Source organism: Chenopodium quinoa, unplaced genomic scaffold, assembly GCF_001683475.1.
Source record: "Chenopodium quinoa cultivar QQ74 unplaced genomic scaffold, ASM168347v1, whole genome shotgun sequence".
In the NCBI taxonomy this organism is placed as follows: Eukaryota; Viridiplantae; Streptophyta; class Magnoliopsida; order Caryophyllales; family Amaranthaceae; genus Chenopodium; species Chenopodium quinoa.
The window spans coordinates 372,725-395,349 of record NW_018743975.1 but is presented as its reverse complement, the minus strand read 5'-3'; the positions used below and the strand labels follow the sequence as shown (position 1 = coordinate 395,349).

Genomic DNA, 22,625 nt, shown 5'->3' with positions numbered 1-22,625 from the left:
CAAAGGCATTCCTAAATTGATCAACTTCTACTGTTCTAGTTCTAGTTAAAAGCAGCACAAAACATAAAATATGTGAAAGGACGAGTATGGTCAAAGAACCTATAAACGGCGAGGCACCCTATTACAGTCAAGGTCACCCAACGCAGGGGCATTTCCGTCCAAAAGAAAAAATAAACAAAAAGGGCGGGAAAACCCCAATTGTTCACCTCTCACAAATTACAATCCCCATCTTCATCCCGCCATTTTTCACTCTTCACTTCACTTCATCTCACATCTTCCCACTTTCTCTCTCCTCAAAAGCTCGCCGGAGTTTTACCGGATTAGGTCAACTATGAGCGGCGATTTCCGACGACGTGATCGGAAAGATGATCGGAAATGGAAGAAGCAGCAGCAGCAATTGGTTCGAAGTGCTGAAGACGAGCTCGAATCTAAGCTAGGGTTTGATGTATTTACTGAAGGTGATAAGCGTCTTGGTTGGCTACTTACTTTATCATCTGTAAGTTTGCTGTAATTCGCAAATTTGGCTTAAAAACTGGCGAAATTATGGAGCTTTGTTTTTAGGGTTTGGGATTTTGGTGAATTAATTTTAGTAATTAAGTGATTGGATTGGATTGGATTGTTTGTGTTTTGTAGTCTTCACTTCAAGACAAGGATAGCGGGAATTTGTACAGTTGCGTAGATTTGTATTTTGTTACTCAGGTGAGTGGAATTGGAACCCTAATTTTGTGTTGAATTTTGGGGTTTTTGTTGATTTATTTTTTTTTATATTGAATTGAAGTTATTGGGGTTTGTAGGATGGGTCTAGTTTCAAGGTGAAGTATAAATTTCGGCCTTATTTTTACGCGGCCACAAAAGTAAGTGTTTTTGACTGCTCAATTACTGTCATTTATCAATGTCGTTTGTTGTTTTTTTTATGATCCACGAGCTGGGATATTGTTCGTTAAGTTGATAGGCTTTTGTGGGACTTTGCAGGATAAAATGGAGACTGATGTAGATGCATATCTTAGACGGCGGTATGAGAATGACATAGCCAATATAGAGATTGTGGAGAAGGAAGACCTTGATCTTGTAAGTTTTTTTTAGTGGCATTAAGTCGTTCCTCCTTCATTTTGATGTCATGGTATTCAGAGTATAAGCATCACACACTCAATATGTTGAAATCACAAAGGCAATCAGGCTATAAACGTTGTTTATTCCTATGTTACTTGGACTTGGCTATTTTGTGAATAAGTTCCATGATTTTGAACTAAAAGTGAAGTGTCCAAGTGTCATGAAGAGTCCAAGTAGGTTTCTTCTTTCTTATAAAATTGTCACAAGTCAAATTTTACCGAGGGCGTTGCTTAATTTACTAGAGAACTGTTATATTCTGGGGTATTTCATACTATGGACATCACTTAATCGGTAGGGACACTTTGGAAAGTTTAATTGTTAGTTCGTACTATATTAAAAAGTCATAATAATTATATATATAGAGAGAGAGAGAATTGATATCTCCTTAAAAACAAACAAATTGATACACTTGATTGATGACACTTTTTGGAATCCTGAAGAAATAATACCTATTATGTACAGTCTTTATATACCTTCTCTCATATGCTCAATCTGCACACACTACTTACGCTACTCTCTTTGTGTGCCTTGTGTTATATCTCTCTTTATATAGCATTTGTTACTGTCTGATTCTACTGTTATTGCAATCCTTTTTTGATGTCAGCACTCCATTGGCACCTTTAGTAGTATACTTTATTAGACCACCTTCTTATAGAATTAACCTTGTTAACCTTTTTCCCATGTGCCTTGGAAACAGAAAAACCATTTATCTGGGTTACGGAAGTCATACTTAAAGATATCATTTAACACAGTCCAACAGTTAATGAGTGTGAGGAATGACCTGTTACGGGTTGTAGATAGAAATCAAACAAAGTTTGAAGCCGCTCAAGCGTACGAGTCAATCATCACTGGAAAAGGGTGAGGCTCCCTGCCTTTACTTATTGATTTGATATGAATTTAGAATCTTGTATTAATGATTATGCTTTTAAGTATTACTGCTGCCAACAGTGCTGAGTTTGAATATCTCATATGTGATCTGTAGCCAGCAAAGGCCTCACGATTTTGTAGATTGCATAACTGATCTCCGCGAATATGATGTTCCTTATCACGTCCGGTTTTGCATTGACAATGGTAAACTTTACCTTGTAACACACCATATCCTCTACCCAATCTTTGGAATATGCAGCGTCATTATGAAAGTAGTTTGTTTTTGTATGATGCAGATGTGAGGTGTGGACAATGGTACGATGTCAGTATATCGAGCACAGGCGTTGTGCTTGATAAGAGGATAGATCTGCTGCAACGTGCTGAAGTTCATGTTTGTGCATTTGATATAGAGACTACAAAGCTTCCTTTGAAATTCCCGGATGCTGAGTATGATTTGATAATGATGATCTCATACATGGTTGATGGACAAGGATACTTGATTATAAACCGAGAGGTGAAACGAAGAACTCAAAGTGCTTTTAAACTTGTGGTTTATGTCTGTTAAACTTCTTTCCGGCAAAAATGTGTTTTTTCTTTCTACTACATATCTATTTATGCTTAAATTTCTCCTGACTATTTGTTGCTGTTATATACTATTATTCTATTCACATTTATTGAACTAAATATAAGATTTTCACTTTAAAATTTTTACCATTTGCTTGCTAGATTGATGTCAATATATATTGATGATTTGTTTGATATTGGCAGTGTGTTGGGGACGATATAGAGGATTTGGAGTACACTCCAAAACCAGAATTTGAAGGATATTTCAGAGTCACAAATGTGAAAAATGAGGTGACTTTTTATTGCTTTGGTTAGCTGGCAAAAGGGCAATAATCATATTCTTCTTTCTGACACTTGATTCACTTTTCACAGGTGGAGCTTTTAAGACACTGGTTTTCTCATATGCTAGATGTAAAGCCTGGTATATATGTTACATACAACGGGGATTTCTTTGACTGGCCATTTTTGGAACGCAGAGCAGCCCACCATGGCTTAAAAATGAGTGATGTGGGTACTTTGTCTCTATAATTTCTTGCCATTTTGTTATGCACCCCCTTACTTCTGTTAACGAGGTAGTGATTTCAGTAATTTTATGTTGGGTAAGCTTATAAGTTGGTTTAGATATATGTTAATGTTGTTGCTTTAAAGTTGTCAATCCTAATTGAATTAAATCTCACTCTCTCTCTCTTATTTTTATTTTTCCATTTTTTGCAGGAGATTGGTTTTCAGTGTGACAAGGTTCAGGGTGAATGTCGTGCTAGATTTTCCTGCCACCTCGATTGCTTTGCCTGGGTTAAGCGAGACAGTTATCTTCCTCAAGGGAGTCAGGGCTTGAAGGTATCCCATCTTTATTTCGGTGTTTCTGAAACTGTCAGTCTGTCACAATTCCTGATCCGTAATCCTACACAAGATATCATCCATAAAAAGATGGGATTACGGATCCCCAAAAGTTCCTCCATCCTTTTGTTTTGCTTCCTTGGATTGATTAGTAAGTTTAGTTTTTGAAGAAGGATTATAATAGATAGTTTTTTGTCGATGACTACACGGAATAATCAAATTTGGTTCATGTAGCCGACCCCACTTATGGGATTAAGGCTTTGATTGATTGATTATAATAGATATTTCCTCAAGAAGGAACTATATTGTTGCTTCCCTCATCAAGATTATTTACTTCCTCCATCCACTGTTCATGATTAGTTTGTGAGGAATTGAATTGCAAAAAGGGTTTTAGGTCACAGATATACTGCTTCTTATCTCTTGAAAGAACCATATCCTTGCTTCCTATATCATGATAAAAGTTTGCTTACTCCCCGTTCCCTACATCAGTGTTTGCAGCTTCTTCTTTCGTTGGCGTCTTTTGTTCCTTGGACTTTCTGGTTCAGAAAACCCAAGATATACCCAGGTTTCTACTGTCATTGGTTCCAAGTTAATCAATGGTTTGAAAGAAATGGTTATAGTTTCCAGTCACACCAATCTTTCTTTTTTCTTTTTTTTTCCCCCTTGAAAGGATCACTGTCAAACATCTGTATGGGACAGAATTGAGTAATTATTAAAAACGATAGCATAGTCTTTGAAAAACTTGGATATTGTTGTCTGCAGTTCTACTTTGTGAACTTTATGTTGTTTTTTATATGAAGTTTATAACTAGTATTGTTTGTTCTGCTGTGGATTTATGCATCTTACTCTTTTGGTCCAACTCTTTTAGGCTGTCACCAAAGCAAAATTAGGTTATGACCCATTGGAGGTGAATCCTGAAGACATGGTTCGTTTTGCCAAAGAAAAGCCTCAGGTATGAGTTGCTAGTAATTGTTAACTTTAGCTTGATGGCACATTTTTGTATACATATTGTGGTTTATTGTGGAGCAATATTAACTTCATCGTCCTGAAGTTGTTTGTTTATATATTTCTGGTAAATGAAAATCTAGCTACATTCATTTACGAAGCAGCCACTGACATGGCATAACAAATTTTTTGAAAAGGGTTTTAAAACTCAGATTACATTTTTCAACATAGCATAAAGAATGCTCTTTTTTCCCCTACTCCTTCCTTACATTAGATTGTGTCATCTTTAAACTCTGTCTTCCAGTTTAGCTTTGGGTGTTGAGTCTTCAACTTTATTCTTTATCTTCAAGTATCTAATGGATCCTTGGGTATCTTGGAAATGTCATGCAGATGATGGCATCTTATTCTGTTTCTGATGCTGTTGCAACTTATTACTTGTATATGACATATGTCCATCCTTTCATATTTTCCCTCGCTACTATTATACCCATGCCTCCAGATGAGGTTTTGCGGAAAGGAAGTGGAACTCTTTGTGAGATGCTATTGATGGTCCAGGTAAATTATATTGGCATTTTTTTGGTGAATGTGTGTGGATTGGATTTTTTACTTTGACAATTGTCTTACAGTTTTTGTGATTACACAGGCATTCAGTGCAAATGTTATCTGTCCTAACAAACACCAGTCTGAACCTGAAAAATTCTACAACAATAAACTCTTGGAGAGTGAGACTTACATTGGTGGCCATGTGGAGTGCCTTGAGAGCGGTGTTTTTAGATCCGATCTTCCAACTAGTTTCAAAGTCGACCCATCTGCGTATCAGGTCAGTCAGATGTTCAACTTGTGTTGTACAGAAGCTAGCCTTTTCATAATCCTTTTAGTACTTTAAGAATGGTGGTTCTCATTAAGTTATATATTTATTTTATTTATTTCATCTCGTGAACTGATTCTGAGCACTTAAATCTTCAGCAACTAATTGACAACCTCGATCGTGATCTGCAATATGCTATTAAAGTGGAGGGGAAGATGGACTTGGATTCAGTTGCAAATTACGATGAAGTGAAGGGTGCAATTAAGGAAAAGGTGCATTTTTTTTTTTTGGTATCAGTGATGCTTGATTAATAACATTGCATCTTCTATTCTTCATTGTTTTGTAATGTTTATTATTACAATATAATAATCTTGGATCCCTAATGTTCACATATGATGGGTGATTGTTGTCAATTCACTTTGAAGTTTCAGTACTGGCTTATCTTTTTGTGCTTGTAATTTCCTTTATCATATGTATATGGATTTGCATGAGGATGAAGCATTGGATCGTAAGGGATGGAGGAGGAAGATTTATGTTGATGACTACACGGAATAATCAAATTTGGTTCATGTAGCAGACCCCACTTATGGGATTAAGGCTTTGATTGATTGAATTTCCTTTATCATATGCAGTTAGCTTCTCTATGATAGTTTTAGATTTCATTATGCAATTGTTCTTACTTCTCTCTGGTTTGCAGCTTTCTTGCTTACGAGATGAACCTGTACGCGAAGAATCCCCCTTGATATATCATTTGGATGTTGCTGCTATGTACCCGAATATTATTCTGACAAACAGGCTTCAGGTGGGTTATTTACTGGCTGCTCTTCTCTAGTTATATTAATGACCTTTGGAAATTATCTCTAATCTATAAGGGAGCTCCTGAGTCGTGTAAATAATTGGGAGTTCCCTTGTTGTTCTTTTAATAAAAGCAGATAAATTTGGGATCAAAAAGAATCTAAGAAAAGATTGGTTCTTTAAATAACTAGTATATGGTTTAGAATATTGATGGAATGATATATTATCTTTATATATATAGCTTATGCATATAAATTTTTCTAGGAGTTGGATTGAATTTTATGTATGCCATGTACATTGTTTATTTGCTACTAATATGCTTATTCATTTATTTTTATGAATGTGATGTATTATTAATATCTTATGGAATTGATACATGCATTGCATGCATGTAGGACTAATGATATTAAAGTAGGGCTTGCTAGGCTATGAATGTTTTTCAATCTGCTGTGTGTTACCAGGGTGAGTGAGTAACGAGACTGCAGGTGTAGAGAGATGGTTATTTCTCAGAATACTCATAAAGGAAACAAGATTTTGGGTTTATGGGAGGATATTAGGGAAATATAATTGAAGTGACCTAAAAGAGTAAAAGCTTAAAAATAATGTGTATCAAAGGTGTACGTGATAGCAGGAGCCAGTAGCTTCATTATCTGCCGGCCCTTCATTGGCTGTATTTGTTCTTATCATCCAAATTGGCCTTACATAACAAGCCTCTATGAATTGAAAATGCCGGTTTAGTTAGCTAAAAAAGCATTGAATGTCGTATTTCTGTAATATTGTAGGTTTGTTATTTTCTTCTGTGTGTTAAGTGACAGTTGTGCGTATATTCAACTGAGAGGCAAACAACTTTGATATTGCCGCATAGATTTTTCTTTCTATTTTCTTCATGCAGAACTATGGAACAGCTTTGGCTGATCTGGCCCAAAAAATACACGTTTCCTATTAGCCATTTTCCATTTGGTTTTCTTCCTTAAATTTTCTCTTTTGACCTACACATCAATACATACATGCTGTGTTTTCTAACTTTGCTTATGTTTCCAGCCCCCATCTATAGTTACAGATGAAGACTGCACTGCTTGTGATTTCAATCGCCCTGGAAAAACTTGTCTACGAACTCTTGAATGGGTTTGGCGTGGAGAAACTTACACGGCAAAGAAAAGGTATATCATCTCATGATGCAGTATATCATTTGGGAATGCGATACTAGGAACCAAACACTGATTTTATGGTTTTTTCTTTGAATTATATCAGTGATTATAACCATATAAAGAGGCAAATTGAATCTGAATTGGTGGATGGCAATAATGGGCAATTTTCTAAGTCTTTCCTTGACCTCCCAAAGGCAGATCAACAGTCTAAGCTAAAGGAACGTCTTAAAAAATACTGTCAGAAGGTAATTTCATGCTTCTTTTTCTGACATTATCTTCTCCTTAACTAGACTATGCTGATAATTTTTTATGCTATTTATAGGCATATAAGCGAGTTCTTGACAAGCCTTCTACTGAGCTTCGAGAAGCTGGGATCTGTATGAGGGAGAATCCATTTTATGTTGACACTGTGCGCAGGTAAAAATTGGAAATATCTTTGTTTTGTGTTATAGAAGGGACATTGGTAACTATATATTGATTTTTCTGAGGCTCCTACAGTCCTACTCTTGGAAACCATCTTCAGGAAAAGTTGTTTAGCGGTCTTCGGGCTTAAGTTGCTTAAGTTAAGCTATTCTCACATTATGTTTGCTTCAAAATTTAACTTAGTTTTGCCTTTCTGTTATTTAAGCTTTCGAGATAGAAGATATGAGTATAAAGGGCTCAATAAAGTTTGGAAGGGAAAGCTATCTGAAGCAAAAGCTAGTGGAAATCCTATTAAGATCCAGGAAGCACAGGTATTGCTGTATACAAAGTAGTGATATTTTCCTGAAATCTCATATTAGAGGCTTCCCATGATGTGCTCACTTGAATAACCTGTTTTCATTAATGTGATTATTGCAGGATATGGTTATCGTGTATGATTCCTTGCAGCTTGCTCATAAGTGTATCCTAAATTCCTTCTATGGATATGTCATGCGCAAGTAAGTTGCTTGTTTTATCCCCACTTTGTATTTTATATATGGCTCACGAATACAATAATAATAATAATAATATCACCATTTTCACTCTTGGTAGGGGTGCTAGATGGTATTCCATGGAAATGGCTGGGGTAGTCACCTATACAGGGGCCAAAATCATTCAGAATGCTCGATTATTGGTTGAAAAAATTGGTAGACCACTTGAGCTAGACACAGATGGAATCTGGTGTGCATTACCGGGGTCATTTCCTGAGAACTTCACATTCAAAACAAAGTAATATTTCAGTTTTGCTTCTGCTTACATGCCAATAAAATAGTACCTACAATTTTTTATGATACTATTGCTATTCCCGTAATAAAGTGGCGATACTTATAATCTACTTTATTTTGTGCCACAGAGACTCAAAGAGGAAGCTGACAATCTCTTATCCTTGTGTTATGCTCAATGTAGATGTAGCGAGAAATAACACAAATGATCAGTACCAGGTCTGTTGTATTCTTTCTCAGCTTGTTTGATGTGAAAGTTTCTTGCTAATGGCATCTCTTCTTTTTTTTTTTTTTTTTTTTTTGCAATTTGCTAGTCAAAAGAAAACGTGTTGTCTTAATCTCCATTTTTTGCATGATATTTAAACTAATACCAAGCCTATAGTTGATAAGGGTATGATGTTTGAGACATCAGAAAGTGTTAAGAAGAGCTTTACGTTGATGTACCTTTCAATCTCTAACTGTTATTTTTTCATTTCCTGTAACACCTTAAGGACTTCTGTTGTTTTTTCTATCACTCAACTAATTCAATCTTATTTCTTATCACTATTATTAACAGACACTAAAGGATCCTGTCAATAGAACATATGCAACACATAGTGAGTGCTCAATTGAGTTTGAAGTGGATGGCCCTTACAAGGTAGTTTGCATTTCTATATGATTAATCTTTCTTTCTTTCTTGTCATTTGATAAATCCGGTGTAACTCTAATTATCGCTCTTTGGAATATAGGCAATGATAATTCCGGCCTCCAAGGAAGAAGGGATCCTGATCAAGAAGCGGTATGCAGTTTTTAATGACGATGGAACCCTTGCAGAGCTTAAAGGTTTTGAAATCAAGCGCAGAGGTGAGCTTAAGCTCATCAAAGTTTTCCAGGTATCACCGTCTTTTATGCCTTCTGATGATGTTCCTGTCCACATGTTTTACTCTTTTTTGCTTATTCTTTCTTTTACCCTTAGAAAATTCTTCTAGATACATTTGATAATTGCTACTTCTGTATGTGTCTTTTCTCAACCACGGTTTTCATAGGTTAAATTATACTATGCTAGGAATGACAATGCATGCATATACACTGCATATATGGAATATGGTTTTCTGTTTATCAATTTCATAAATAACATATAAGCTTCCATACTATAGATTTCCATATCTGAATATAATGTGAGCTCTTGTAGCTAAATGTTATTTATATCTGCTATTGAAATTTTATGTTTTTGTAAAATTTTGTAGGCTGAGATGTTTGACAAATTTCTTGATGGGTCAACTTTAGAAGAGTGTTATGCCGCAGTTGCCGCAGTTGCTGATCGCTGGCTTGATCTTCTTGATGTACGTAAGCAGAACGAGAAAAAATCCAAAATAATCATATGTATTTTGTATTAGGATCTGGGGCTCTTAGCAGACTACCCTTTGAGATCTTATTTTTCTATTTTGCTTAAAGTCTATCTGATTAGCATACTTAGGATAAGGGAAAGGTGTAAGGGTAGATAAGAGACAAAAGCTAATCTGTTGCATTGTACTTTTTTCAGAACCAAGGGAACGATATTGCAGATAGTGAGCTGCTACTTTACATTTCTGAATCAAGCACAATGAGCAAGTCTTTGGCAGACTATGGAGAACAGAAATCCTGTGCAGTGACCACTGCCAAGCGTCTTGCTGATTTTCTTGGAGATACCATGGTCAAAGATAAAGGGCTTCTCTGCCAGTACATAGTTGCATCTGAGCCAAAGGTATGGCACTTTTTTCTTGAGAAATTTACTTAAGTTATGTATCTTGTCAGCTTTGTATGTTGGTCACAAATTATATATGGTCCTTGGCTAAGGCCTCTTTCGCAAAAAATTAGTTTCAAGAGTTGGTGTCCCCCCTTCCCCTTTAATATCTATCTTTGAACATGTGATGCTTAATGCAGCTCCTTTTCTCATTGACAGGGAACACCAGTAAGTGAGAGAGCAATTCCTGTTGCAATATTTGAAACTGAAACGGGTAAGCAGCTAATTTTAGTCAGCTTTTCCTATAAATGTTTTTTTTTTGGAATAACATCTAATTGCCTTTGATTACAGAACTGATGAAATTCTATGTGCGGAAGTGGTGCAAAACTTCATCGGATGTTGGCATTAGATCCATCATTGACTGGTCTTATTACAAGCAACGTCTGAGTTCAGCCATTCAGAAAATCATAACCATTCCAGCTGCAATGCAAAAGGTGCTGATGAGTGATTGTGACTAGTTGTATCAGAAAACACATATCATTTCTAAAAGTGAGTTTAATTTTCAGGTTGCCAACCCTGTACCTAGGGTGGTTCATCCTGACTGGCTACACAAGAAAGTTCGGGAAAAGGAAGACAAATTCCGCCAAAAGAAGATAAAGGATTTATTCTCTTCTAAGCAGGATTCTATGGCAAAAACTGATGCAGCTTCCAACTATGTAGATAATGGAATAGATAAACATAAAGTTCCGGATTTGGAGGACTTTGGAAACTCAAGTGGAACTGGGGTTGGCAGTAGACCTGTTGTGCATAGTTATGAAGTAAATGGACAGCATTCAGTGCAGACGACAGCCTTAGATCACCAAAGTGAACATGAATGCACATATTCTCAGGACAACAGTTCAATCGAAGTAGATAAGAGTGAAGACTATGCAGGATGGCTTGAGCAGAAGAAGCGAAAGTGGAAAGAGAACCGAGAGAAACGAAAGAGACAGAGGTATTTTCTTCTATCATTTAGGCTCCTATTTGAATTGTCATTAATTGTTTCCTTTTGATCATACCTCTATAGTATATAAATGAGAGAAACACTATTGCCATTTTTACTAAAAAAGCATAAAAATGATGTCAACTCAATTCCCTTCATTTTTTACAGCAGAAGATGTTTTCAAGTAAATTATCTCCAATATGTGATATTCAATACTAGCATAATTGCATCTACAAATCTATTGAACTAATTTCACAATAATGTGGTAAGATATTTGATTATATGCTGAAGGAATGAACCCAGATATAGAATGATCATGGATGGAACATTGCTTTTGAATTACTGGAAGTTGTTTCGTATGTTACGATTTATAAATGATGAGTGTAGATGATTATAAATATATAAACTTCATGAAAATGTGATTGATCACATTCGCATTTGCATATTTTCCTCTCCTCAATCCTAGTGATACCTTAGTTTATTTGCCCTTATTTCTGACTTTGGAGTACCAACGACAGGAGGTCCCATACTAGGTAAGGTAATGATCCTTAATGCTATTAAACAGGAAATTATTGAGAGCTTTATTATTTCTGCTTCAACTACAAGAAAATAAGCTCATCAGCGTGACAGTATCTAATGAATTCAAGTCTTATATTTCTTTCATTTTTTTAAGGGGTGTCAAAGATCAGAAGATAAGCTAGTCCCTTAAAGGTGTAGGGAAAGAAATTGATCATCTTTTTAATATTTTATTTTCTTAATCTATGATAATATCTTCATATTTTCATAGAATCACTTATAAATTGATCTGTAGGTGTAGACTGTTTGCAGAAAATGCATTGTGCGTATGTTGGAAATAATGAAGTTTGTCAATTTGATGTTATTAGCGATTGGTAATATATTTATAGAGCAGATTTGGTGTGACAGGTTATCTAATGCAAAGACCCCAAAACAAGGTACTGGTGTTTCTGAGTTACATGAGAGTTTGACTAATCAGAAAAGAAACCTGGGAAAAACTGGAGTTACTTCATACTTCAGAAGGCAGGAATTGTCTCTCACTAGCAGCTACTGGCAGGTAGAATTGTTTCCATTTTTTTCTTAATTTATTTGTTTGTAGCACCTCTATCCTGGTCTTTGAATGCTCAAGTCCATTCCTTTACAGGTTCTGCAGCTTGTCCCAAGTGATTGCCCTGGTCAATTTTTTGCTTGGGTCATTGTGGAAGGCAGCATGCTTAAGGTTCCAGTTACTGTTCCTAGAGTGTTTTATCTCAACTCCAAAGCTCCAATAACTGAAGAATTTCCTGGAAAACGTGTTAACAAGATTCTTCCTCATGGACACCACAGCCACAACCTGATTGAGGTAATCAGAATCCCAGATTGCAATCTCATTTTTTGGTTATTTGGTTCAGATCTAGGATTAACTTTTTGTTTACTTCTTTCCTCCTGCAGATAATAATTGACGAGAAAGAATTCAGAGAAGAGAGCAAGAGACTTATGGCTCATCTTGCAGATCCAGAAGTCGAGGTCTGATTATTTAGCTCCTTGAAATTATTTTGTAAAGAATTTCCATTATTAACAGATGATGATATATATCATTCATACTCTATTTCTTTACACGACATGCATTTCAACCTTGTGGATTCATCAGATATGTATGAAAAAGCTGAGTTCATGAAGACTTAAACCTGAGATATTGATTCTGCTCTTTTAAATAATTTTCCACACCTGTAGACAAGTCACCATCGTATCATTAGGAACATAATTTATACAGCTCAGCAGTGGCCCTTATATTTATTTTCTTACTCTTGTTAAAGAAGAGATCTAGAATCACTCCTGAATTTCTTAAGAAAGAGGATTTTACTTGCAAAAATTCTCTGGGTACTGAAAAAGTGCAAGTAAATAGCATAGAAAATTAAATTTTTAACTTTTCCCCTTTCTTGTATGTCCATTTCTATGTGAAATCAGATCAAGTTTTCTTCTAAAATTAATATTTTATCCAAATCTTGCTTTTCCAACTCCATCTCGTACATGTTAAATAATCTTTTGTCAATGTAGACAATCTTTTCCAAGCTTATTTGTCCTGCTTATATGCATATAATTTATAATGTCAAATTCTAATTTCTGATGGGATATATCATCAATATTTTCCCAGTCAATATTAAACTTGATATACTGTGGATATATGAGCAGATTTTTGTATATGAATGGCTCTCTGATCATTGTGTGATTGTTTTCAGAGATTTTTTTTTTGTTCTAAGTTTCTTTATACATTATTTCTTGATAGGGTATTTATGAAACCAAGGTGCCACCAGAACTTAATGCTGTCCTCCAGATTGGATGTGTCTGCAAAGTTGATAGAGCAGCTAAGAAACGAAATCTTCAAGCTATCTGGAGCCTAAATGAACTGCAGATGAAGACCACAGCAGAGTGTCGATATCTGGACAATTCCCTCTCCTTCTTTTACTTGTATCACAGGTAAATGATTGTATGGTAGAAGTCACATTTGAAGAGGGGTGCTGATTTGAATATTTTTCAAACGATCTAAGATTCTGATATCTTCATAATAAGATAAGCGGATGAAAATTCTTGAACATAGATTTTATAGTATTCTTGTGTTAGCCTTGCCTGAAAAAAGGTACTCTATGACGTATGTGCTTTTTAATGGATAGAAACCACACCTGGATTCCATTAGAATTCTTATGCTCTTTAGGTACCTTCTAGAGAAAGAACCCAAGCATGGAAGAGGTGTTTGCATTTTCTGCAAATCGATTTTGATAAGCTTATGGAATTCCTTCCTTGCCCTGAATATATTGATGTTCCACCTTAGTAATTATAAAATTTGCAAGCTTGAGTTCCCTTGTCACATAAAGAATTCGAGGAGCTGGGTGGATATTTATTCATTTATAGGATTTGTACATGTTATTCCTCATGAATTTATGTACTCTGCCAGTCTGCTCTCTTTCTATTACTGCATTCCTTCAATTCTTTTCCATGCAAGAATCTATTTTCATTAAAATACATGCATTTTTGCGTGTATAAAAATTGCTCTGACAAACAGTTTCAATCTAAACACTTCAGTTGCTGTGAAGGACGAGCGTTGTATGGTGGATATTTTCCTGCAGCTAACATGATTTCCTTTGTTGTGGTGGATCCCCACCAGAACAGAAGTTTGAATCCCACTAATATTAAGAGATTTTATCATGAAGTTTGCCAAGCTTTATCTATTGAATCTTCAATTTCTCAGGGTGTCATGTCATACAAGGCAAGTTGGAGAACTTGAATTGAAAACATTGCAGTGTATCTTTTTCTATATATCATGACACTGATCTTTGTCGTGTACTAAAAATTCCAGGTGGACTATGTTGTTCAAAATGATGAAGCTGAAAGGATCATGCAGAAAATAATAAGTGGACACAGGTTTTTTTTTTTTTTTTTTTTTTTTTTTTTTTTTTTTTTTGTTTCTTACTCTGATGAGTCTGATCTATGTCGCTTAATTTGTACTCCCTCCTTCCCTAAAGAAAGTTCCATCTGATAATGCATGTGTATTAAGGAGAGGTGAATAATAATATTAAAAAAAAGAAAAAGATAAGGGAGTTTGATGGTGTATAGGTGAATAAAAAAGCTGGGTTTTTTTAATTACAGGTGAATAAGAGGAAGATAATGGGGTTTTGGTTGATTAAAGGTGAAAAAAAGAAAGTGTGGGGTTTGGTTTGTTATTGGTGAATAAAGAAGAAAGTGGAGAATTGAAGCATTCAATAGGGTCAAGATTTTGTAGTGAAATGGGAAATTTATTTAGGGACGGGTGTAGTATACTGAACTAGCAAGTTTATATAAAATTCCATCTCCATCGAACTGAACTACCCAAGCACAATAATTTGTGAACATGGATACTTCTATGATAATACTACGACCTAATTTTGTGTGTTTGTGCGTGCGTGTGTGCCTGTGCAAGCTTGTAAGAAGCCAATTAAAATGAGAAACTGAAGATACTAACACGCAAGTAATATTAAAGCACATAATTTACTAATGTGGGTAGCATCATATGTTTTCATATCAAAGAGCGATTAGTTTTGAAAAGATCGAGCTTAGTCTCATCAAGGAGGTCAATTTTTAGATTAGTAAGATGAAACAAAATGAAACTCTTTATTGATTGTGAGTATTGATCATAAGAAATGCTTTTATTAATAAGGTTTTTCATTTATGTCTAAGGTTTATATCTTGAGGACGTCTAATCATTTAGCTCTATGCTTTTCTGCTTTATTTTTATTTTAGTTTTCCTTTTTTTTTTTTTTTTTTTTTTTTTTTTTTTTTTTTTAAGTTTCTTTGATCTTTAAATATGTTGCTTTATATCTTTTTGGGGTATCTGGTTTAAAGCAACCACTTCCCTTAAACCATTTCTGTGGTTTCAAACAGATTCAAAATTCAAATCTTTATTGGATTATTTTGTTATGTTGAATCAAGGCTCTTCCTTCTTGAGAAATAAATGTATTGCTAAAGTGGCTGGCTTGGCTGCAAACATTAAGAAGAACTGAGTCTATTTTTACGCATTTGAAGGTGGAATTGGCTTTTATTTAATTCTTGACATGCAGTTTGCTTATTAGAGTATCCTCTATCTGCTTTCATGGTTTCAACCCCTCCAATTTTCTTCCGTATAGAGTGGAGAGCATAACATGCTGTCAGCTATTCTGTAAAGTTCCCAAAGGAAAAATAATTATGAAGCTCATTGAATCTTGTGGTCTCCAGTCTCACTAGCTAAGCATATTTTTGAGTTATGTGAACCATTTTTCAGCCTTTTTCATGAATATGTCTTTGCATATGCAGGCCGCACAATCACAGACCTTGCCTTGCTATTATTGAGTGTCCAAACGTTCATCTTTTGAAGTCAGGTATACAAGTGTTAAATGATCTTCCATGTGTGAGCATCCCTGCCAATGCTCGTGATAGTCACTATCCGGTACCACTATCTTACTTTTATTGTTCACTCAAGATAAATGCACACTTTTTGCTATTTTGGACGGTGACTATTATCATGCTGTATGCAGGCTCTTGGTTGGCAAACTGTAGCTGCAAAAATTGCTCTGCAGAGATGTGCAGCATCACCTCAATGGTTAAATGAGAGGATATCTCTCTCAAGATATGCGCATGCAAGTGTTCACTGATTAATGCTGGAGCTTTTACTCTAATAATAGACCGTCTATATCTGACACTTCAATGCTTTTTCTGAATGCAGGTACCCCTGGGGAATCTTGAACTTGACTGGATTATATACACTATAGATGTCTTCTTCTCAAGAGCATTACGTGATCACCAACAGGTATCATGTTCTTGATTGGCGTAAAGCATTTGTAGTTAAGGTCTAGATTAAAGTTTGGGATACCTTATCTTAAGGGCCTCTAGTGTCAACGAGTTATCTAGCTCATCAGCATTGACTCTCAGAGGTTCTTAAGTGTTTGATCTGTTGGTCACAAATTCGTTGATTTTAGGGTATACAATATTGTTATGGGAATCAGGCAAAAAAAAGTGAATTGAATAAGAGCAAAAGACAGCCAGAAAAAAAATGGCAGCCAGGAAATGTAGAACTGCCGGTGAAATGCATTATCCAATATTTCTATTATTGGTTTTGTTCTGAACTCATGTGATATTTCCAGGTACTTTGGATTTCTGATGACGGACTTCCAGAACTTGGGAGCTTTAGTGAAGAGGACGCATGCTTTGTTGATGAGGTTTGAATCAGTAATCCAAATAATACAAGCATAAATTTTGTAAAAACTTGTTTTTATAGCCTGTTGTGCCATAGCTTGTGCTCTTTCGTTTATTTCCTTTACTGTGCAATGATATTGTCTGACACGTACTAGGTAGGGTCTGATAGAATTAGCCAAAAACACGTCGGTCAGCTACTCTGGCGATACAGCTCTACTTACTCCTAGATACAGAAACACCACTAGGAATAATTGAGAGAAACCTTGGATATAGGAACACCACCAAGGGGGTTAGGGAGATAAAGCTCAATCTAAGAACACTTAATGTGTTTGATTATATTTCCATATGCAAAGCTTGAGTTTCACGGGTTACATCTATGGCTATTTATAGCCTTAATTCAGTACTATTACAACTGTCTAAGTTAAGCTAATTAATGCAAGAACCTAACTATTGTTGAATTTGGGATATTGCCGACATGAGCTTCTAGAGGTGGTCAAATTGGAGGGGCTGGCTTCTAGAAAGAGCTATTCAAACCTTGTAGCTACTTGAACCTTGTCATTGTCTTTATTCTTGTATTGGTCAATTTCTGTTTGGATTATGCTTTTGAACTCATATACATATTTATTCTTAATATCCTTTGTCCAGCTACAAAAGCACAAACCGACCACGGCCCAGTATTGTAACATGTGGCACCAGTTCTTTGACGTAACTCATTTTTTTTTTTTTTTGGTGGTGCTTTACAGGTCAATCAACCCGTTCTTGTTTATCCTGGAGCATATAGGAAGGTTTCTGTGGAGCTAAAGGTTCAGTGGAAAAACCCTTTAACTTCCTCTGGGTCATGCCAGAGATTTGATTTTAATATAATGTGGTTTGTTATTCTTTGCAGATCCATCACTTGGCTGTGAATGCCCTTCTGAAGAGCAGCCAAATTAATGAAATAGAGGGCAGTGGCTTACATGGTTTCGAGCAAGATACAGATCCTGATACCTGTACATCAAGTGAGCAGTACAACTTTGACGAGTCAACTTTCTGTGGACCTGCCTTCCGGGTACTGAAACAACTAGTACAAAGATGCCTACAAGATGCAGTTATGTCAGGAAATGTTTATGCTGATGCAATATTACAACATCTTTATCGCTGGCTTTGTAGGTTGGTATATTTGATGTTTATAGAGATGTCCTGTTTGCTAAGTTCTGAAGTTGACATTAATCAGTAATTTTTGTTCTTATTTCAGCCCACGATCGAAACTTCACGATCCAGCTCTATATAGAATGCTTTGCAAGGTAAATGCATCACTGTACACATGACAGAACTGCTGCAAAAAATTGAATTATGTTTGTCAGATACTCCTCCTGCACAGAAATAATACTTACTAATCACAAACATGATTTTGGGATGTTTAGAAAAAAGCTCACATTTCCTAAAAATAGAAATATGTTTATCATAATCAAAACTTACTCAAATGGAGTAGTGAAGAGAATGGAAGGAAAATCATGCTATATAGGGAAATCTATAAAGATTGTAGTGCATTTTTTATCATTAGGAGGAGGAGGAGGGGGGGAAGGGGGGGGGGGGGGAGTCGATAATGTGACTATTAAGTTCTGATGGCAGGAGTAAATGCGATTGTTGAAATATACTCAGTGACTCCAATAATGTGAGGAGATGCCTACTTTGGCTACTTGGACCTTTTTTTTTTTCCCCCCTTTATTATTTGTGGTAAACTGTAGTAACCTTATCTTTTATTCGAAAATACAATACTGATATCAATTGATTCTACATATATAGGTTATGCAAAAGGTGTTTGCATTGCTTTTGGCAGAGTTTCGCAAATTGGGTGCTACAGTCATTTTTGCAAATTTTTCCAAGATTATATTAGACACCGGAAAAGCTGACTTAGCTGCAGCAAGGGCTTATTGTGATAGTTTGCTAAAAGCACTACAGACAAGGTGAGATGTCTGATAAGTATGCTTAATTATGCTATGAATTTCAGGTGATTAACTAGTTGCTTTCTTCAGGGACTTGTTTGAGTGGGTTGAGATTGAACCATTGCACTTCTGGCATTCCTTGCTTTTCATGGACCAGGTATGCTCCTCTCCAAAATATTTACTTTGTATACATCATAAGAACACCTCATTTTATATAAGTTTGTAGATTCTGATCTCATGCTTGAATTTGTGCTGCAGATTGTATTGTGTAACAGTGTGTTTGATTGAAATTTTTTGAGGAAAAGGAGAGTGATGAATTCATTTTTCCACACTAGACAGGAAATGGGAAGGATAGGGACTAACTTTCATTATCCTTCAATACTTGCAAGAATTTAACCAGCACAAAGTTTTATGCAATTTAATTGACTTTTTATTGTGTGGTAGTTGGTAGTAATATATAGTTAGTGGATTGTGGGTCAAAAACCTTTTTTTTTTTTTTTTTTTTTTTTTGGGGGGGGGGGGGGCGGGGTTTCATAATTTATGTTTTATTAGGAAAGTGGAAAGGCAGTTAGTCCAATGAAAGGAGTGAGAATCATTAAAAATAATAGTGTGTCCTAATTGTCTGTGAATATTGGAATTGTTGCAAGTAATGAAGGGCGGACCAATAAGGAAAAGTTTTGCAAGTTACAATTATTATAGGATGGAGGGAGGAGTAGTAGGGATTTAATTTTATTCTTCTTAAAAAAACTAGGTATATCTTATATTGGAAACATTTGAAAGAGCCCAATTCTTTTCTTCTCTATATTATTGCTAAGAAAACTCAAAAACTTGTGTATGGTGGTTTTCTCCGTAATTTGACTGGAGATTAAATCCCTAAGATTGGTTATTATGGATTCTATCAAATGCAGTATGTTTAAGCAAACTTTTCTTCTTTCAGAGTGTTAAATTTTTGTAACTTTTATGTAAAGATACATAATCTCACACTTTTGATTATTCTTATTGGGGTTGAATCTGCAAGATGATGGATTTGCATATTTAATGCACCTAAATATTAAAACACTTCAAGTGCGAGGATACTAATTTCCAACTCTCCTTCTATATGACAGTACAATTATGGAGGAATACAGGCCCAAGATCAGGATGAATCTTCTGCCAGCATTTCTGCATCCTCTAGCAGATGCTTACCTGGTGATCTTCAAGTAGACATTGTGTCCAGTTGGAATATTGCTGAACACTTGCCTAAAAGTACTCAAGTAAGCATTTTCCCTCTTAAACTTTTGTAGAAGAGAGAATTTGAAATATTGATCTTTGTCGATTCTAGGCAACATTATTTAATAATGGGAAAATCACAAGCTGATACTCTTAGAGTTAGAACTCTCAAAATTATTATGGCAAACCAGCAAGTCGAAATATATCTATCATGACCTCGAAAAAATCCTAGTGGACTAGACTGGGGTACCTGAATTACTGAATTTTACTACCATTAAATCACATTGGAAAAATATCTTTCATGCTGCATGATGGGTCAGTCTTAAATAGCTACACTATAGTTGAGCAATTTTTTTTTAAATAATGTTTTTATGTAAGCTTTCTTTTGAATTAATATTTTGAAATTACACCCCCACCTCCCTCGAAAAATAAAACCCTCCCAAGAATCATTATTATTGTTTTATAAAAATTCTTGGGAGCAAAAATTTTAATATCAAGTATCAAAACTCACACTTAAGCTTGTTGGCTCTTGACAGGACCATTTTGTTGTGATGATCTCTGAGTTTATGTATAAACCATGGGAGTATGCTCTAAATCATGCAGCAAATGAAACATTTCTTGGGGATGGTGACTTATGTACACCATCGATCACAGCTCCAATTGCTGAGAAGTTTGAGTCACATATGACTGAATATCTAAAAGATCAGGTTTGAACAAAATACTAAAATTCATATAGTTGTAATGTTACTGTTGTTTGTGTCCAGGATTTTATATATTCTGTAATTTATGAAGGATGTTTTCTGCTGCAGATCAGCTCTTATTTCTCAGATAAACTATTTATGGTTGTCCGTGAGATAACTCATCACTCAAAAGGAATGAAGAGGCCTCAGAATGCTGATGATTTGTTGCAAGTGAACCCTCAGCTAACTGGGCAGGCTCATACAGAGGGTGTTGCTTTGGAATTTATCAAACACATATGTGCTGTTTTGGCTTTGGACCAAAATGTTCAGCATGATGTACTGGTGAGACTAAACTTTCTGCAATCCAAGTGCTTTTAAATGATTATGTGTCCTGCCTCCTTTAGTTTATGTATGATTTACCCTTAAGTGAAGGCCTCATTGCGATTTTATTGTCAGCTATTGGTAGAATATGCATTATATGTGGAAACTTGTTACTGTTTGTATGATAGGTTACTGTTTGTATGATAGAATCAGTTTTTTTTACAAACATTTCAGACATTTGAGCTTGTTTTGAGACTTAGCCTTAGAATGATTCTGTAGTGTTTGTTGACTTCTGCTTTTGTTTATTCTATAAGTGGCTAGACTGTATAAAGAATTGCATTTAATTTATTTTAATGTTCATTTTAATGCTCAGTATGGTTCCTTTTGTTAATTTAATAATTTTTACGTCTTAAACATCTGAAGTCTTTTTGGATTCTGTAAGTACAGATAAGATCTGGACAAATTAAGTATAAGTTGCATTCATGCATGCATTATTCTTCCTTCTGCATACATCCTTTGTGTGGGGTTCATATTCAATAGTTGGGTACTAATATTATTCCATATCAAATAATCTTTTGTAAAATTGGAAAACCAACACAAGGTGAGGTTGCTTGAACAAAACACCTTCTGGCATATTGCTTTTGTTTAACCGCATCAGCTACAAATTTTTATTACCTGGCTTTAGCTTCAGCTTCTGCAGTATGAAAATTACTTCATTGGAGTTTCTGCCACTTTTCTATCTAATTGACAAATAAAGAAATATGTCATGCTTTTACTAGAACAGATTTTACTTTCAGATTTGCTAAATTGAATCACTGAACATTTGACTGTTATGGAATGGAAGGAACCAGGTAGCAAACTAATATAGCTATTTCATTACTGGATATTGTAAGAATATTTTGCATCTTTGCCTCTATATATATGTCCACAAGGTTCATGATAGTCATTACATGCCCTTTATTGCATGAGGTTCATGTTCTCATTGAAAAGTTTCTGTTTCAAATAGATGCATGTGTAATAATTTTTTTGTGCATTCTGCAGGTCATGAGAAGGAATTTGCTAAGATTAATACATGTGAGAGAGTTTGCTCCGGAAGCAGAATTTTTTCCTCCTCTACCATCTTTTGTATTACCAAACATTGTTTGCAGGTAAATTTACAAAGAATCCTTTTCCTTTTCCTACCCTATATCAGAAATGTAATTACTTGCTAGTAGGATGCACAATTCTAAAGCAGTTATTTTCAAACGGATTAAAAATTTGTACTGAACAGCTATTGCAATGATGTCCGAGATCTTGACCTGGGAAGGGATCCATCACTACTCACGCAGGAGTGGCGATGTTCAATGCCGCAATGCGGGCAGCCTTATGACAGAGAGAAGATGGAAAATTCTCTTCTTCAAATAGTGAGGCAGCGGGAGCGCCTTTACCACCTGCAGGACTTGGTATGTGTCAAGTGTCATATGGTGAAAGATAGTCACTTGACCGAGCAGTGTAAATGTGCCGGTGCTTTTAAGTGCCTGGAAGACACGTCAGAATTTCATAGAAAAATGCGAGTTTTCTATAAAATAGCTGTGCAACAAAATTATCAACTTCTAAGAGAATGCATCTCTTGGATTTTAGAAATTAGATGATCCAAGTTATATAATTTAACATAGTTGATAGTATAGTACATATGAAATAGTTTTTACTAGTGTTTCATAGATGTGTACATAGCTATTCATTTGTGTATAAAATATTCCGAGTATTCTTTGCTAGGCCAATGTACCATAACTCTTGATTATTCCAATTTTAAGCAGAAAGCCTTTTGCCCACTCTTTTATGGGCAAATTGTTTCAAGTATTTACAGAAGTA

General features: G+C 35.4%; 1 protein-coding gene across 1 annotated transcript; it reads left to right on the top strand.

The window, feature by feature from the left end:
* Positions 1-331: 331 nt before the first annotated feature.
* On the top strand, positions 332-22,405 carry LOC110689631 (DNA polymerase epsilon catalytic subunit A-like). Its single transcript, XM_021866400.1, has 49 exons — positions 332-496; positions 634-699; positions 795-854; positions 973-1,068; positions 1,808-1,968; positions 2,093-2,181; positions 2,274-2,491; positions 2,746-2,832; positions 2,914-3,048; positions 3,256-3,378; positions 4,247-4,330; positions 4,714-4,878; positions 4,967-5,143; positions 5,290-5,403; positions 5,829-5,933; positions 6,968-7,086; positions 7,178-7,319; positions 7,397-7,491; positions 7,703-7,808; positions 7,915-7,994; positions 8,089-8,265; positions 8,390-8,477; positions 8,815-8,895; positions 8,987-9,130; positions 9,485-9,580; positions 9,781-9,981; positions 10,180-10,234; positions 10,312-10,454; positions 10,527-10,954; positions 11,867-12,014; positions 12,102-12,299; positions 12,389-12,463; positions 13,224-13,414; positions 14,018-14,201; positions 14,292-14,356; positions 15,761-15,893; positions 15,982-16,083; positions 16,170-16,253; positions 16,588-16,662; positions 17,383-17,442; positions 17,526-17,788; positions 17,874-17,922; positions 18,425-18,585; positions 18,655-18,721; positions 19,671-19,817; positions 20,310-20,480; positions 20,583-20,795; positions 21,816-21,922; positions 22,045-22,405. The coding sequence occupies exons 1-49, from the start codon at positions 332-334 to the stop codon at positions 22,403-22,405; spliced, it is 6,654 nt and encodes a 2,217-aa protein (XP_021722092.1).
* Positions 22,406-22,625: the final 220 nt, after the last annotated feature.